We start from the raw sequence: 17,023 nt of genomic DNA, 5'->3' as shown, positions 1-17,023 counted from the left end.
ACCTTAAAAAAGGAAAGGCCGTATTTTACATTCCAAATTTCCTGCTTATAAACCATATTACTGCTGCTTCTTATGACAAAATAAAGTTAGAAGGGAGGGAAGGAAAGAAGGCATGGCCATATTATTCACCTATATAATAACAAAGAATGTTTTCATAATTGTCTTTTTTTAGTGAGTGAGTGGCCTTGAAGCCAGCCTCTAGCTTCTGCTGAGTTTAAGAATAAATATACAGTTATAGAGATGTTGTTTACAGTTTAGTATGGTGCAGATTATTGCTGTTATGTGATTCTAAATTAATAAAATAACCTGAACCAAAATTTAATTTCTTAAATGCATTTAAAAAGAGCATAATTTTAAATAACACTCCTTTTCTGTAGCAGTATAAGTTTTACATGAAGTGTTTTCATTATCTCATTAAATATTTCGATGGTTAGGGGTTCATCAAAAATATTTACTTGAAATTCTTCAAATATTTTATTTTCACTACTAATCCGTAGGATTTTTTCCTATTGGTTTTGTTTAGCTATTTCTCTACTGCAGTTTTCAGTGATAAATTAGTATTTAAATTTTGTAAAACAGAATCTTTTAAAAAACCTATGCTAATCTAAAACTTGGATTAAATTCATAAAGTGTGAGAGAGTCGCTGTTAATCATTTAACCTTTTAAGTAGCTCTGTCTGATGTTTTCGTCATCAGTATAATTCAGACATTCGTTATCTCCTATCCAAGTGATAATCAAGATATTTTTTATTACTCAAGTAATATATATATTCATTGTAGAAAAATTAGAAAATACATATAAGAATAATGAAAATAGAAATTGCCTTGTCAAAAACTGTGAAGGATTTGAGATTTACTCTACTTGCAGGAGAGTCAGTTTCATAGATGCTGACAGAAGACGTGAGACTCTGGGGTCGGATATAAAGGAAAGTTTGTTTCTCACAGCAATAGCAGTAGCCATATATCCGCATTTGTGCCTGTTCCCTGAGCCTTGTTACTCACAAGGCGATACAGAGAGGGTCAGGTGACAACTACATTTACAGGTGACAACTACATACATATGGGTTGTGTTACAGGAAAAGAGCCCCAAATCTTTTATAATAGGTAATAAATCTACCTGACTTTTGCCCTAAAGGGAGAAATTATTTATTATACTGCATAGTAAACATATCTGCCTTTTGCTTTAGAGGGAGACACTGTGTCTTCCAAGGCTTTCTATGCAGATATCGTGAAAAGATAGTCCAGAACAAAGGGAATTAGTACCTCTGCTTGCAAGATGGGCAGAAATGCAAGAGAGCTATGCCATTACTTGCAGATAGCCATTAACATTTTGGTTTATATCTTTCAAGAGTTTTCTCTTTACATATGTACATATATATAGTTTCTCTTTTTTTCTAGGTAATTTTTTACTTCTTTTTTCTATCTTACCGAGTTGATAAAGGCTACCAGTACATTGTTTAATAGCAGCAGTGATAGAAGGTCCTTCTTGTCTTGCCATTCATTACTGTGTGTGAATGCTGTTGTAGATTATTGAAAGAATAACATTAATTTAAATAAAAGACAAAATATTTAAAATAATAAAACTAACAGTCATATACTTTATGTCATGAGTATGGAATAATGTGCCAGTGATTCTCTTTTGAATCCCTAGAATATTTATATCATTTGGTAATACAGAAATTTCAAGACAATCAGAAGTAACTAATTTTGTTTGAAAGTTACTTTCTCCACATCTGAAAATAAATTTTAAAGTATTAAGAATATCATAAAACCCTTTGTTTAACACTTCCAAAAACAGTTTTATTTTACAGAGACCAGAACAGGTTGGTAGTAGTTATAAATATTCACACTAATCACCATATTGCACTGGAGAGCATGATCAGTATATTTTTGAGAACATTTTCTGTTTAACATGTTATCAAATTGGTTTAACTTGTTTTATGGCACAGAACAGTATCTTTTCTTACACAGGTACAAGGGAGGGAGAAGGGATATCTTCATGTTTTTCTTAGATTCTTTTATTAATAACAAAGATTCATATTTCTAAAGCAAGTCTCTAGAATTTTGTTGTTATTAATCATGCATTTTTATTTCTGATGTTTTGACATCTTGAGCCTTGCTGACCCTAGGGAGACTGCCCCTCCCAGGGCTAGTCAATTCCTAGAGATAGTAAACAACTCACTTGTGACCATGCCTTTCATATGCAAACCACCCAATCCAGAGTCCATCCCCAACTGCTAACTTTATTCAGCTCTTATACTCTGGGCCACTATCCCCCTGCCCTAATAATCACCTCAGAGCCAGGTACCAGATAATAAGAGAAGCAGCACATTATACCCCCAGAGCCTGCTGAAACCACAGTAAAAGCTTTTGCCCACATTTTTCTTTATCTTGGCCTCTTGACCCACCTTGGTGCTTCCCCATGTTGCCCTGCATGGTTTGTCATGCCCCCTCTTCTTGGGAACTGTGAGTAACAAACTTTCTTTCACTAGTATTGGTCTCCTGATCTGTCGGCATCATCATACCTGAATAATAATAAAATCTACATTTTAATGCAACTTTATAAGCAAAATGCGTGCCTGTGAAGCTCCATTTCATTGGCAGAGCGAAAAAGCAGGTTAAGAGCATTTTACTTTATAACTGGGGAATAAATAAGGCTTTTGTTCTTCAGTAATCTTTACCAGTTAAGATACAGGAGAGTCACATTCTCTTCTCGATTTGCTAATTTATCGAGAATGAATGTATAGTCTGTTCAGATGATGATGTCACCTATTAAGGCATCATGTTTTTCTTTACTGTTTTGATACAATGAATTACAAGATTTTCTAATAATGAACTAGTCTTATATTTTTTGGATGAACCCTGCTTGCCTGTGATTATCTAAGAAACTAAATTTGATGTCACAGTTTATTTAGGACAGTTTGCATTTATTTCATAAGCAATTTAGTGTATAATTTCTGTATCGTACTCTTTGGTATCAGTTTTAGACATGAAAAGGATTGGGTAGCTTCTCATTTTCAATGCTGTAGCATTGTTTATATGAAATGGAAAATACCTGTTCCTTGGATTTGTTTGTATTAAAAGTCTCTTGTAAAATCCGAGTAAGGTATGTTTTTTAAACATAAAGCTTTGGCTGTGGACTTATTATCTTCTCTCATCATTGGTCTATTCAGATTTTCTATTTCATAAACTCATTTTTAGAAATGCATGTGTTCTGAGAACATAACCATTTTCCAGGCCTTAAATTTTTAGCAGTCTAAAAATGAATACAATGTTCTTTTGTAACTTTTTAACATCTCTGGAATTGTATTTAGGTCTCAATTCCAATCTTTATTTTTCTCTTCTCTCTCATTTTCATGATTAGACTCAAGCGAAAGTTTTATTCTATTGCTCTTTTAGAATCATGTTTTGGTTTTACTGATAAATTCTACTTTAAAAAAACTCAGTATTTTTTATGTCTTTTCCTCCCCTCATCCTTCTTTTAGTTTCTTTTCTGTCTTGGGTTGAAAGCTAGTGTCTTCTGCAGTCTAAGTCTGTTTCCAATTTGCTTCTGAGAATCTCTACAATTATATCGGTTTATTATAGTTTGGGGACTGTGTTTTTAAGCTCTGCTGCAAAAGAGTTGTCATTATAGCCCAGTTTAGATGTGCTGTACCAATTCAGATTTTGGATTATAAGATATTGATAATAGCTGTAGACCACGAGACTAGTATACTTCACCCGAATGAGTGGGAACATGATATTAATAAAACACAATCTGTTTAATTCAACCCAGGATTGCTTTTTCAGATTTTTATTTGTTCCTTGGTGATAACATCTCTATCATACTTAGACATAAAGTTCTGTTATATTCAAGATATTGTTTTACTGTTTTAAAATTTTGTTAAGTAAAAGGGAAATATGAAACAAGTTAGAAAAATGTTATTATTGAAACTGGTCTTGAGTACATTGAGAACAATGGTGGTATATAATACCCTCTCTGCATTTTTGCGTGTTTGAAAACTTCCTTTATAAAGTGTTTTTTAATACTGTATTGCTTAGCTAATATTGTTATAACTTTATTCATATTTGATTTTTTAATAGAGTAAAGACAAGATTGCATCCTATAACAAAACTCCAAAAATTGATCGAAGTGATGTGGGCAAGGAGATGAAAGAGAAATCGTCCATGAAACGTAAACTTCCTTTTACCATTAGCCCATCAAGAAATGAAGAACGAGATTCAGACACAGGTAGAATAATTCGTTGTTTTCTGGTAAAATCGTAATCATCTTTTACTATGATTTTCCTCATATCATTCTTCTTGCACCTGCTTTTATAGAGAAATTTTTGTATTTCAGTATTTAAGATTTATCATATGGGGGCAGAAATTTATATAGTTCTCCCCAAACATGATTTCTAATCAGAGATAAAAACAATTTGCTTTCTTATTTTTTTTCCTGTTTATTACAAATTAGTTTCAGAACTTAATTTTTGAAGAGCATTTCAGTGATGAAATTTGCTCAATGATAGGAAGCATAGGTATGGTAGATTTGAGAAAAAAATTGTTTTTGTTTGACACATTATTGACCCACCAAAGAAAAAAAAATTAGACATTTTAGATTCAGAAATACCTATCCACCCCGCCCTCGCCCTCGCCACCCCCGCCCCGAAAAAAAAATGGAAGCTAACTGCCTAAGTTCAATTCATAGTACTTTTATGTCAGAATTCTTATATATCAGAATTAGCTAGTGGTAATAAGGTTTATTAGATAGTGGTAATAAGATTCATAATAGATTAGAATCTTATTACCACTACCTAATAAATTACTAGATTGTGTTTTAGCCCCGAACTAATCATTTCTTGAAACTAATATAAACTAATATAAATGTTTGTTATGTATTTATCATAATTGTTTTATCCCTTGCATGAAATATTAATAATGAACTGTTCTTGAGAATGTTTTTCAGCTTCATTCATAAAAAGTTAGTGTTCCATTCTTAGTTTATGTATGGAGATTATATCCTACTTAGAGCATTCTAGCCATCTTAATCATCAATATGGAAATGATCTTGACTCTGGAATCTTTGAAAATACCCTAAAAACTTTTGAAATGTCGTCTGCTAACATAGCTTTAGAAAATACTTAATTTTTAATATGCAATTTTAGTAGTAGGCAGATAGTAGGTCTCTTAGCTTGAACTAGAAATTGTTCTTAAACACATGACATTTTTAAATCTTGAAAATTACTCTCTTTTTGCAGTAATTAAGAAATTGTACGCTTTGTCCATTGTGTGTTTTGTCCATTTTAAGATACACTGGCTTCTTCTAGAGATTCAGAATTTTTTCTGAAGCATGACTTCTTATTTTTAAGCAGTGTTCTCAAGCTATTAATAGGTCAGTTAGCTAAGAAGAAAGTAGTTATATGCCTTTAGATTTATAAGATCTAACTTATATTTTTTCTCTGGAAGTCCTTTTGCTAATCATTTTTAAAGTACTTACATTAAACAAGTTTTGTTTTCTAGCAACAGTTATACTTCTGCTAGTAGTTTGAAGAAAGAATTTAGATAAGTTCAAACAATGTTAACATATTTTTGGAAATAAATAAGGTTTCAAAATAATAAAGTTCCCATGAGAGTTTTTGTTATTAGATCAGGTGGATTATTTGTCTCTTATTTAGAATAAAATTAAGGAGAAAGTGTTACTTAGGGAGACATGAACTTTAGGCACTGAATAAACATTAATTCATACTGTAATTGGATTATATGCTTTTCTCTCTTACAATTTTTCCACTTACTGAATTTAGTGGGATATTTAAGCTTTCTCTTTAACACTGTTTCATAACAAACTGGTTTTTCTTTTTGGAAAGGTTACATGCTAGTGCTAAACAAAATTTTGATGGATTTAAAAATATATATTTTTTTGATAGGATGAATTTATAAATTTTAGTAAATATTAGATGAAAGCTTTAGTTTTGTGTGTGCATGTGCGCATGCATGCACATATATAGCATTAAGGATGTCCCTAGGCCCAAAACAAAATGTTTTATTTACAATTCAGCTGTCTTATTTTCATAATTTAAAAAAATAAAATGAAGATTACTATTGATTTTTTATATAAAAGATAATTATTTACCAAACCCCATATCTAATATTGATCTTTTTATAGTGTACTATATTTTAAATTATTAGCTGAAATTATAAAGGAAGATACAGAAGGGAGAAATATTCACAGCATATATGACAACCCTTATCTTAATATAGTTGGTATTTAAAGATCTAAATGTGAAGAGAAAAATGCAAAAGTGTAAAAATGGACAAAAGATAGAAGAAGCAAGTAGTTGAGAACAACAAAATTATAGTCAGCAAAGAAATATACGGAAGAAAATCAGTAGTAAGCAAAGAAATAAAGTTTATAATGTTCGACAAAATTTGTTGTTGGCCTAGATCATACCACGTGGTCTCTGGTTGGAAATAGAGCTTGCTTTACTTAGTAGGTCTTAATTATAGGAGTACCTTGTGGGAAGTAAATATGACAACATATATCAAAAACTAAAAGTTTGTTAACATTTGACTTATTCTTTGGCATTTATTCTGTATAAATTACTGACGAGAGTAAAAATTATCTTCAGATATGTTTATCTAGCTTTCTTTATAATAGCAAAAAAAGAACCAAGAAAATAGTGTCAAGTTATATAGGATTTGTTAAATTATGATAAATCCAATGAAGAAATATGATTTTACTTTTAAAAATAACATTGTATAAGAATATGCAATATAGAAAATGTTCATAACATATAAAGTGAAAAAACAGGTTATGGAATAATTAATATGTACTGTTTGGTTGCGTTGAAAGTCATATTCTGTATATTTACACATATCTGTATGTGCACATAGGACAGATATTAACACACATATGGAAAGATAAGATTGTTTAAAAGCCTAAACCTGTGTATGGGTCCAAAACAAAAATGTAAATATTATAAACCCTAACTTAGTGAAAATAATAGAATGAGGGGAGAGCCATTTGCAACGACATGGATGGACCTAGAGGATATTGTGCTAAGTGAAATAAGTCGGACAAAAACATATACCATATGATTTCACTTATATGTGGAATCTAAAGAACAAAATGAACGAACAAACAAAATGAAAACACTTATATGTAGAACAAACTGGTGATCGCTAGATGGGAAAGGGGTTGGTGGGCTGGGTGAAAAAGGTGAAGGGATTAAGAAGTACAAATAGGTAGTTAAAAAATAGTACAGGGATGTAAGGATATTCTCCATCATAGAGAATATAATATAGTCAGCAATATTGTAATAACTATGTATAGTGCCAGGTGGGTCGTAGACTAATTGGAGAGATTGCTTTGTAAATTATATGTCTAACCACTGTGTTGTACACCTGAAACTAATATAAAATAATACTGACTCAATTCTAATTGAAAAATAATAAAGAATGGGAAAGGGAATAAAGAGAAAATGTTAATAGTGCTACTCAGTTCATAATCTCTCATACCAAGGAATTAACTGATATTGTCTAAAACTAAAATATATAGTTTTTTAAATGATTGCTTAAAATTTTTAATTTTATTTAAAATTATGTTTTTATATATGTGTGTGTTTATATTTTAGTATTTGATATTTCTGACAAAAGGAGCAATTCCTTTAGCTTTTTTTAATGTTAGATTAAAATAAAATTTATCTTACAGCTTTTTATTTAAAAATAGCACATGTGTATAATATTTTCCAATTCTTACATAAATTTATTTCTCTCTCAACTAGTTCTTTTATCTTTAGAGGGATACTTGGAAGGATGTGCACCAGATATTAACATTTTATTTCCAGATTTGGGATGATTTGTTACTTTCTTTGTATACCTTTGTATGGCTTGAATTTTGTAGATAATGAACATATTTTTATAAAATAGTCATTACTTTTTTTAAAAAAAGATACTCATACTATCCAAAGAAGGCTCAGTGATCCCCCAAATCAGCAATAATGTCAGCAATGGGATGAGTCATTCTTAGTCTTTATTTTGAGATACCCCAGTGTGTCTTAAACTTTCTAAATTCTTTTTTAATACTAATTTTTCAAAAGATAATACATTCTCGAAAATTAATTACTTGATTAGGCAGACAAAAGTCCCAATTTTTTTATCTGTAAAAGTACATATAATAATATCAATTTAGAGAATTGTTACTTTTAAGTGACATAACATGTAAAATCAGTTTGTGATGCCTTAATTAAAACAGAAAGATGGCTAACACTGGCTTAAATAGATAGGGATTTTCAATTTAATTCAATATGATCAGGCATAAATAGTCCACAATTGATACAGCAGTTTGATAATGCCATCAGGATCTGGACTCTTTTCATCTTTCTGCTCTGCTACCCTTAGCTCATACATGGGCTGTCCTTAAGCATTTTGCCTTATACTCAAAATAAATCTTCTTCCTGTGCAGAAAATGGAGAGGAAAGACCAAGGACAGAGTATCTTTCTCCCAAGGAGATTTTGCCTTTTTACTGATGAAACAACCTCCCTAGGAACTTCTGCCTGCATCTCATTGGTTAGGCTACCCTAGTTGATGGGGAGTCTGAAAAACCAAATACTTTTAGCTGGGCATATTGTCACCCTAATCAAAATCAGAATATTCCTGGTAAGAAGAGACAAATGAATATTGGGTAGGCACCTTACAATCCTGCCATTATATAGTATAAAGTTTTTAGCACAGTAATTAAGAACCGATGACTGCTGTTATCTTTAATAGTTATTAATGTTTCTACCTAAGTGAACTTTATTTCTGCACAGTCATAAAATCATACTTTCTTTCCTAGTCTAATGGTAACAAAGGGAAAGTTACAGTCCTTTGACTCAAAGTCTGTTCTTGGCCTCCAAACTAAATTTGCAGTTACTGTGTTATGAGTAATGCCATCAAGAGCATCTTTGAAGAATGTATTGTTATTATACCCTAAATTATATTTTTCCTTTCATTTCCAGGAAATGGAAATGTAGGATTACAGGGTTAAAGAGTTAAACATTTCTATGATGTTTCTCCAAAGCCTCTGGCAGTATATGAATATTCTTTAACCTCAGACAGCATTGGGCATATGTTTTCTTTAGGTTTGATAGGTCTAATGTTCTATAGAGGTAAACGAGTAGTATTACTACATCATTTTAGTTTATATGTTTAAGTAGAAAGATACAATATCCTTCACTTTTTAAAAATGTTTGTTTTCTCTTAGTAAGCAATATTTATTTGCTTACTGATTTTCTTTTGGCATATGTAAATAATGTGGTATGAGAAAATCCAAAGAATTATAGTATTAACTGTTCCCAGAGTCCATGGTGACAGTTACAGAGCATGCTCAAATGTTATAAACTAAATCGTGTGTCTGCCATTCATCCTTGGAAGTTTTATTTTCCTGAGGTTTTAGATGCCATTAAAAGATTTACCCTATTTAATAAGACTTAAATGAATTTGGAGAGAAGAACTTTTTGAAATAAGAAAACAAATATAATTTTTCTGGTAACTGTTAAAGTAGCAGATAAAATCAGTGCTTTATTTAATCACCTTTTGGTGAAGATTATTTATTACAGATTTTCTTCCATCCTTTCCCCTTGATATTTATTATAAAATATTTCAAACATATAGTGCAAACCTTTTTAATCATTCTTCGTATTTTTTCCTTATTCTCCTGTAACCCAGAACAGCATATTGACTTAAAGACAGCTTTTAAAATACAGCTAAAGAACATTTCAGGGAGAGAGAATTTGCTTTGCTTAGCACTCAGTTTTTTACAAAAACATCTATAAGTAGCAATAGTCGTATTATAGTCTAGTCTCAGTATAGCACAGAAAGAAATAGTTGAATAAAGGAACAAGATATGGAAGCTTTTAATTTTCCAACTCCTAATTTAATCCTTATAGAATACACATTCAGATGTCCCAAATATAAACATACTTGAGTAAACTCCAAAATGGTATGTGGAGTGAGGGTGGGTTGATTACTTCTAAAGGAAGTTTTGTTTTACAGTTTCCTTATGTTAATGAATAATTGAAAGTTCAGTTTATCCACTATTTTAATCTGTCACAATAATATCAGCTTTCAGTAATCCATTTAATTTGTTTCGTTGACACAACTTACTGGTCGCCACTTTTTCTTTGCTATGTAACTGTAGAGGTCATTTTTAAATTTTTACTGGTCTTTAAATGAAATTTCAAATACTCTTCATGGAATTCTTCTAGTTGCTGATTAAATGTGTTCGTTTTGAAATATAAGTGTTCATTCAAAGGAATTCAGTCCATTCACCCACTTGCTTTAGAATTGGTCTAAATCTTATTAATGATTTCCCTTTCAATTGAGTGAGCCTTCTTATCACTAAATTTTTAGGCTTATCTTTGAAATTTCGAATACTAAAGATTACTTGTCCTCTAAATTTTTTAATGCTTTTGTTTCCTTATACCTAACTGAACTCATTAATAATGTCTATAATGATCCTGGAAAGAAAAGTGTATGTCAATAAATTGAGAATATGAATATCAGAATAATATTGTGAGTTAAAATGGCATATTGTTGATGAGTAAAAATATCTGCTCTGGCCATATTACCAAAGTCAATTCTCCATATTCTTATTTGTCTGTCATGAATTGTTAGGCAAAATTCCATATTCTTAGTTGATAAACTTATTTTGATTTAGGTTGCTTTTTCTATGAGGTCTTCAGTAGAGGGTCGGTCTAGTAATTCATACCATTTGAAATGTTTATAATTTATAGAAAAATCCATGATCTAGAATGATATTGCAGTCCAAAGTATTCTGTTATCTTTTGTGTAGTTTTAGCCCTCTCAGAACACAAAGTCCATTATTCAAGTTTTCTAAAGATAAATTCTAAACAGAAAAAACAGCGAGAGAGTACTACATCCTTTATCATTATCCAGAGAGTGAAAAAACATAGAGCCTCAAAGGCCATGATATGTTTTAATAAGTAGCATCAGTAGTATTTATTGCAGACTGGTTGACTTTCTTTAATATTCTAGTTGAAGAAACTGAAATCTTAGATATCGGCCAAATCTGTGTTTTAAATGTACTTCTGGCTTTACCCTAAAAATAACCTTTTGGGAAAACAATGAATTACCATTGACTAACTAACTAGTAGTCTTTTGAAAATTGTTGGTTTGTTGAATTCTGCATTTCCCTTCGTGTGCTTTTTTCTTCTGTCTCTTCTCATTCTGTAGATTCAGATCCAGGACATACAAGTGAAAATTGGGGGGAGAGACTTATATCTTCTTACAGGACATACTCAGGTAATTAGATTATCAGAGGCACATGTTTAGCCAGTGGTTTGTCACATTTACAATTATTGTACTATAAATACTTCTTTTCAAACCAGTATACTCTTTGGTTGAATAAGTGAACTACATGATGATACCTAATTTTCCAGCTTTTGTTGGAGATATCCAGTGGATCACATCCAACATATTATAAGCACAACTACTGTATACTGCCACTCAAGTGTTGTATAGCACAACATGGGGCACCATTTGCATAGGAAATATTGTGAAAGTCAACCCCTTGGAATTTTGCAGTGCAGGGATCCTTATGGGAATATACCCAAGGTGCTTAGTCTATTTTGCTGCATATTAATTGTGTTGATTTTGATAAAATGTCATCTTACTCTTCCATTATGCAGTGTTTTTTTAAAAAAAACACATTTTAGAAAATTTTCAAGTTGAACTCTTTAGTCAATTGACTTTGCTGCCCATGTTGAATTTAAAAATGAGTTAAAAAAACAGATTTCCTGGGGAAATGCTATTACCATTAACTGTGTTGGAACCTCTCTATTCAGGCATGGCCAAGTATAATGCTTCTTAATTGCTCCAGATAGAAGAATACAAGAAAATGTAAAAACACTGTTATTTTAAAATAAAGAATAAATGTATTTTCTGGTATGCGAAAACTGATTAGTTAAGTGTGTGGGGTTTTTGAGGGTTGTTTTTTGTTTGTTTGGTTGTTGTTGTGTTTTTGTTTTTTTTTTTTTTTTTGATGGACTTTTATTCTTACCGCTGAATGTTTTTTAATATAAAATACTGTTGAGTCCCTGGGTATTTAAGTGTCCACTTTTCAGCATGTGACATTTAGCTGTATAATCTGAAATAAACCTTCTGTTTCTGGTATATTTGTATTTAATTTGTAGATTTGTGGGGGTGGTATAGAACCAAATAATTACTCTTAAAAGTATCCTGAAAGCTGTTAATTGAACTGCTAAGCCATTAGTACTTGGTTATCAAAATTAGGGTGTGGGGTTATTTATAATTAGCATTAAATTTAAAAGACTACACTTACTGTGGATTTAGGTGTACTTTAAAATGGGAATCCTAAGTGCCAAGGTGCACCCGAAAGAGCTATATGTGATGAAGCCATCCATCATCTGGTATCTTTGCTGGAAGTGAAAAGATACAAGTACCCAGCCATTAGAGATTTATGTAGATATTTTAAAACCAGAGTAATGGCATTTTTTTCTCAGAATTAAAGTATACACATTCCAAATGTGATTGATTTAATTTTGTTCATCTATATTTGAATTGTATCTTCACTATTTCCTTACACAGCGACTGCTTTGTGGGAAAATGTCATATTCTTTAGTTTTTGAGACACTAATAAATTTATGAACCAGTTTACCAAGAAAAACAATTTGGTCTTCTCTCCTTAATATACTGTACACTTAATTGGGGTATGACAGTGTTGAGCTTTCTGTTTACTCTGACAAGACCTGAAAAGAAAGCATTTTCGAGATTATAAGACTTAGATATCTCTATTTCTAATGATCCTCTGAACCTTGAAATAAAGAATGCTGGATGATTGAAGGGTCCATTTTTGTTTTTATTTAGTCATAAGTGAGTCACTTGGATTTCTCTTTTAAAGTCTCTAGGGTGGCAGAGTGGAATTTCAAGTCTATAGTAGACCGTGTTAAATGAGTATATGTGTCATATTCCTGTGTTTAAATTTTAAAATTCTGACCCATTATTCAGACATATAAATACATATTTGAGTTACTGAAACTCGAGAAGTACTTAACTTTTTCAAATACATACTATATGATCACCTTTTACTTATGACAAGTCAGAGGAAACAAGTTCTTCACAAGATAGATCCAAAATAGCCAAAGTTTTGTTGAATGCTTTAAACTTAAAAAAGCATGCTTAATATAACACTTAAAATTTTTAAAAATGGTAGTTATCTCTAACCTGTCTTATACCAGCTACTGTTCGCTTCCATTCTTTTCCTATCTCTTATAAAACGTGAACTCAGACAAATGATTAACATCACTCAATTAAAGAAAACAATAGAATTCAAATTGGATGCTAGTATCTAATTGGAATTTTTGCTTGAGTAGTTGGAGTATTTTCAAAATGTAATATATCTTTGATTGTTTGGCAGCTTGGAATTCTAATAATAAGTCACTTTTTCTGTAAATTGACTATCATTTAGAGCATATTCTTTTTAAAACATTTTATTAAAACGCAATTAAAACCAAAAAAAATCACTTGTTTTTACAAATGAGAAAATAAAAGATAGTTTTTTCCCAAATTTAAAAAATTAAAATTAGTGATGATACTATGTGTTTTTTTTCTTTATTTTGTTTTCTCCTATTACTAAATTTTACAGATTTTCCTTAATGCATCTTTTCTACTTTCTATAAAATTTTCACACTTAAATACTTTAAGTTTAGTTGAAAAGTACATTCGTTATATTTAAAGATTTGTTATTCAAATGGAACATCCTTAATGGTTCTTCATTAAATACAAGAGAACCAAAGTTAATAGAACATTGTTAGGAGAAAGTGAATGTTTCAGAAAAAATAGGCTTCTCCAAAAGGACCTGTTTAGGGCTTATAATAAATTTAGTAAGTTAGGTGAAACACTGCTGAAACTAAATTGGATCATTAATAATAATGAAACAAAATAAAATTATACATGAGAACTGTTAGTAAAGACTGACTTAAATAAATCTTGAAATTTTTTGTTTCATGTAAAAGCAAATGACAAAATGGACAATTTAGGAGCTCCTGAATTTTGAGTGATTCGTGGACAACAGAGTTTAAATATTAGGACCTCTAATTTGTCTAGTTCATTAGGATGCCAGTATATTATAGTTAAGTGGTATACTATAAGAATTATTAAAGTTTTTTATGCTTTAAGTAATAATATTTCATGATAAGTAATATTAAACTTTTATTACTTTCTTGAAACTTACTAAGAAATGCTTATCTCCTAGAGTAGTCTAGCTGCAGGTCACATCTTCCTAAAAACACTACAGTATTGATGACTAAGTTTCACTCATTTTTGCTATGTGTTACATTTATTTTAAAATTTTATTTATATTTTTATTTTGATAGCCCCTTTCTTCAGGGACCCTCAAACCTGGATCAGTAAATCCCAGATATTTGTATACGGTTTTCTAAGAAATAGATGCCTAGGCAGTTAATAGGCAGACTGTCTGCATTAGCTTTCCTAGGGCTACCTGAATTAATACCCAGAGAAGTCCTAAAGAAAGAACAGACATCTGTATCTCTTCAACCTATGTAATCCAGTTGCATCTGAATTTCCTCCAGCTTAATGGGGAATGCTAGTTGCATTGCCGAAGGATTTCCCAAATAGCTGAGTCTGAGAGCTGACTTTATAATGGATCAGATCTCTCTGAAAAATCCTTAGGCATTTTTGGGTCTTTGCAGGATCTCTGTTAACCCCCTCCCCACCCCCAACCCCCACCACATACACAACACAGAATCTTTAATTTGCTTGTTTTTAGCGTTGATTAATATCACTCCTTGTTCAATTTTCCTATGACTGGAATAAAAATGATTTGGTGATTTTTTTTTTTTTCAGCGTTTACTCTGTATTTAAGACTTGTCTTGAATACTTATCTTAGAAGATTTCATAAATTATTAGTGGAGTTAAGGAATAATTTGATGGAACATTGCTATTAAATATAATGAATGGAAGAGAAGTTTCAAAGATGTAATACTAAGGAATGTTTAAAATGTTATTGAAGATGTTAAATTCTAATAAAACAAATCATTAAGATACAAAGTTTATGAGGAATAAATTTCCAAATATTTTCTGACAACAATAGAGTAAAGAATATTTTTTTTCAAAGCATTCAGGAAGAAAATTGCTTGTATTAATATAAAAATTCTAGTGCTCTTTTGTCTACCTGTTGCTAGTTCATAAACACATTTCTCATATACATGTATAACATCTATTTTTAAAAGTCATCTTATGTTTTGCTTTTGAGTGCTTACGTTTGTTTCAGATTCTTTCACATTTATTAATAATTCCAGAGAAAGAAGGTCCAGAAAAGAAGAAAACAAAAAAGGAAGCTGGAAATAAGAAGTCCACACCAGTTAGCATTCTTTTTGGTTATCCACTTTCAGAGCGAAAGCAGATGGCACTTCTCATGCAGATGACAGCAAGAGACAACAGTCCAGGTGACATTTACCATCGCCGAATTTGTGTGTGTTCTTAGTTTTCCTCAGATCCTAGCCTTGTCTTAACAGTTATTTTTAACTGAGTTTTTATTCTTGGATTTAGTCAGAATTTCTTGTAGTAGCATAAGTTTGTAATTTTACATTTATTTGTCTGACAGTTGTTTATTGTCTGTATCCTCTATTAGATGAGAAACTATACAAGAGTAGGGATCTTTGCATTTAGTGGACATTAAGTATTTGTAAACTAAAGTGGATAATTTAGAAATGGGTCAGTCACCTTGAGAAATCTGTTGCAAAACTGTATGCTTTTACCTCACTAAAGAATTTTTTTTACCCCAGTTTCTATAAGCTGTTTCTAGGTGTATAATTTACTTTTCCATTCACTAACACCCTGCCGATAAACCGATAATTTTATCATATTATTACTTTCAGAAGCAAGAGTTTAATCCATGTTTTATTGTTATTTTATTGTTTATTATTTTAAGATTTGCTAGGTTATTATAAAAGGAAAACATCTGTAGTATATTATGTAAATTTAGCTCATATTTTATATCACATTTCCAATTAAGATGTTGTGCTACATGTATGTGTGCACGTGTGTGTTTATTCATGTACTGTGCCCTCCAGAAATAATTGAAGATGGATTCCCAGTGGGCCAAAACAAAGAGAGAACAAATAAAACAACCTGCTAATTTATTAAAAGGGGCTAAAAGGGTAGATAAAACCCTTTTATCTGGCTGAGATAGTTATTACTATTGAGTGTTGAATTTAGCTATGCATTCTAGCAGCTAATAACACAAAAAGGAAAACTTTTTAGTTGTATAATTCTCATTGGTAACAAGAAAGGAAATCACTTTTGTCTAAAGAAAAAAATTTCTTTTGGCTCTGAGTTCAAGTTATCTTTATATAAGACTTTTAGGTAACAATAGACCTTGTTAAAGCGCATTGAAAAGGACAGAATTTTTTCAGTGAACTTTTCCTGTGTTGGCTTATTTTTTTAAAACTGGGACAACGCGGTGAAATTCTTAGAGTTTCTTCGTATCATAGTTCTCATCAAAATGTGTCCTAATATCTTTCACTAATAAAAACATGTTAGGGCAACAGCATGTTGTTTTGGTTATACTTCCACCTTTCCACCCCCAACTTAGGAAAGAATGTGGCCAAATTTAAGACGTTTTACAATGTTAAAACTTTGTTTCTGTAAAATGTTGATTTCGAGTCAGATTTATTAGATGGGAAGACTTTTAATTTTTAAAACTCAGTTTTTTGTACCATGAGCTTCTAGTCTTCAAATAAATTCAAGAATTAATACAGTAAGGCAAAAATTAAAGTCCTCCCTCATCTCCAATGACCTCCTCACCACTTGAGGGGCAATGACTATTAATAGTTTCTTCTAGAAATTTTCTAGGCATAAACATGCAAATATATATCTTTTGTTATCGTTTGCTCTTAAATATAAACAAGATTATACTATAATACTGTTCTGCATTTGATTATTTAGGGTACATCTTAGTCAACTTTTACTATATGAAGAACCAGAGTGGAAAGCTTTTGAA

General features: G+C 31.0%; 1 protein-coding gene across 4 annotated transcripts in view; it reads left to right on the top strand.

The window, feature by feature from the left end:
• Positions 1–17,023, top strand: part of ANKRD12 (ankyrin repeat domain 12) — a 118,453-nt gene that overhangs the window by 37,532 nt on the left and 63,898 nt on the right. For 3 of the 4 annotated variants that reach the window (XM_023534185.1, XM_011366162.2, XM_023534184.1), the window contains exons 3-5: positions 4,083–4,230; positions 11,215–11,283; positions 15,321–15,467. In XM_023534185.1, the coding sequence (XP_023389953.1) occupies positions 4,083–4,230; positions 11,215–11,283; positions 15,321–15,467 (364 nt within the window). The remainder of the gene's footprint in view (positions 1–4,082; positions 4,231–11,214; positions 11,284–15,320; positions 15,468–17,023) is intronic. The other variant, XM_011366163.2, reaches the window with a different exon arrangement.

This window comes from Pteropus vampyrus, unplaced genomic scaffold (genome assembly GCF_000151845.1).
Source record: "Pteropus vampyrus isolate Shadow unplaced genomic scaffold, Pvam_2.0 Scaffold122, whole genome shotgun sequence".
Classification (NCBI taxonomy): Eukaryota; Metazoa; Chordata; class Mammalia; order Chiroptera; family Pteropodidae; genus Pteropus; species Pteropus vampyrus.
Note: the sequence above shows the minus strand (reverse complement) of the source record. Positions and strands in the feature narration are given on the sequence as shown.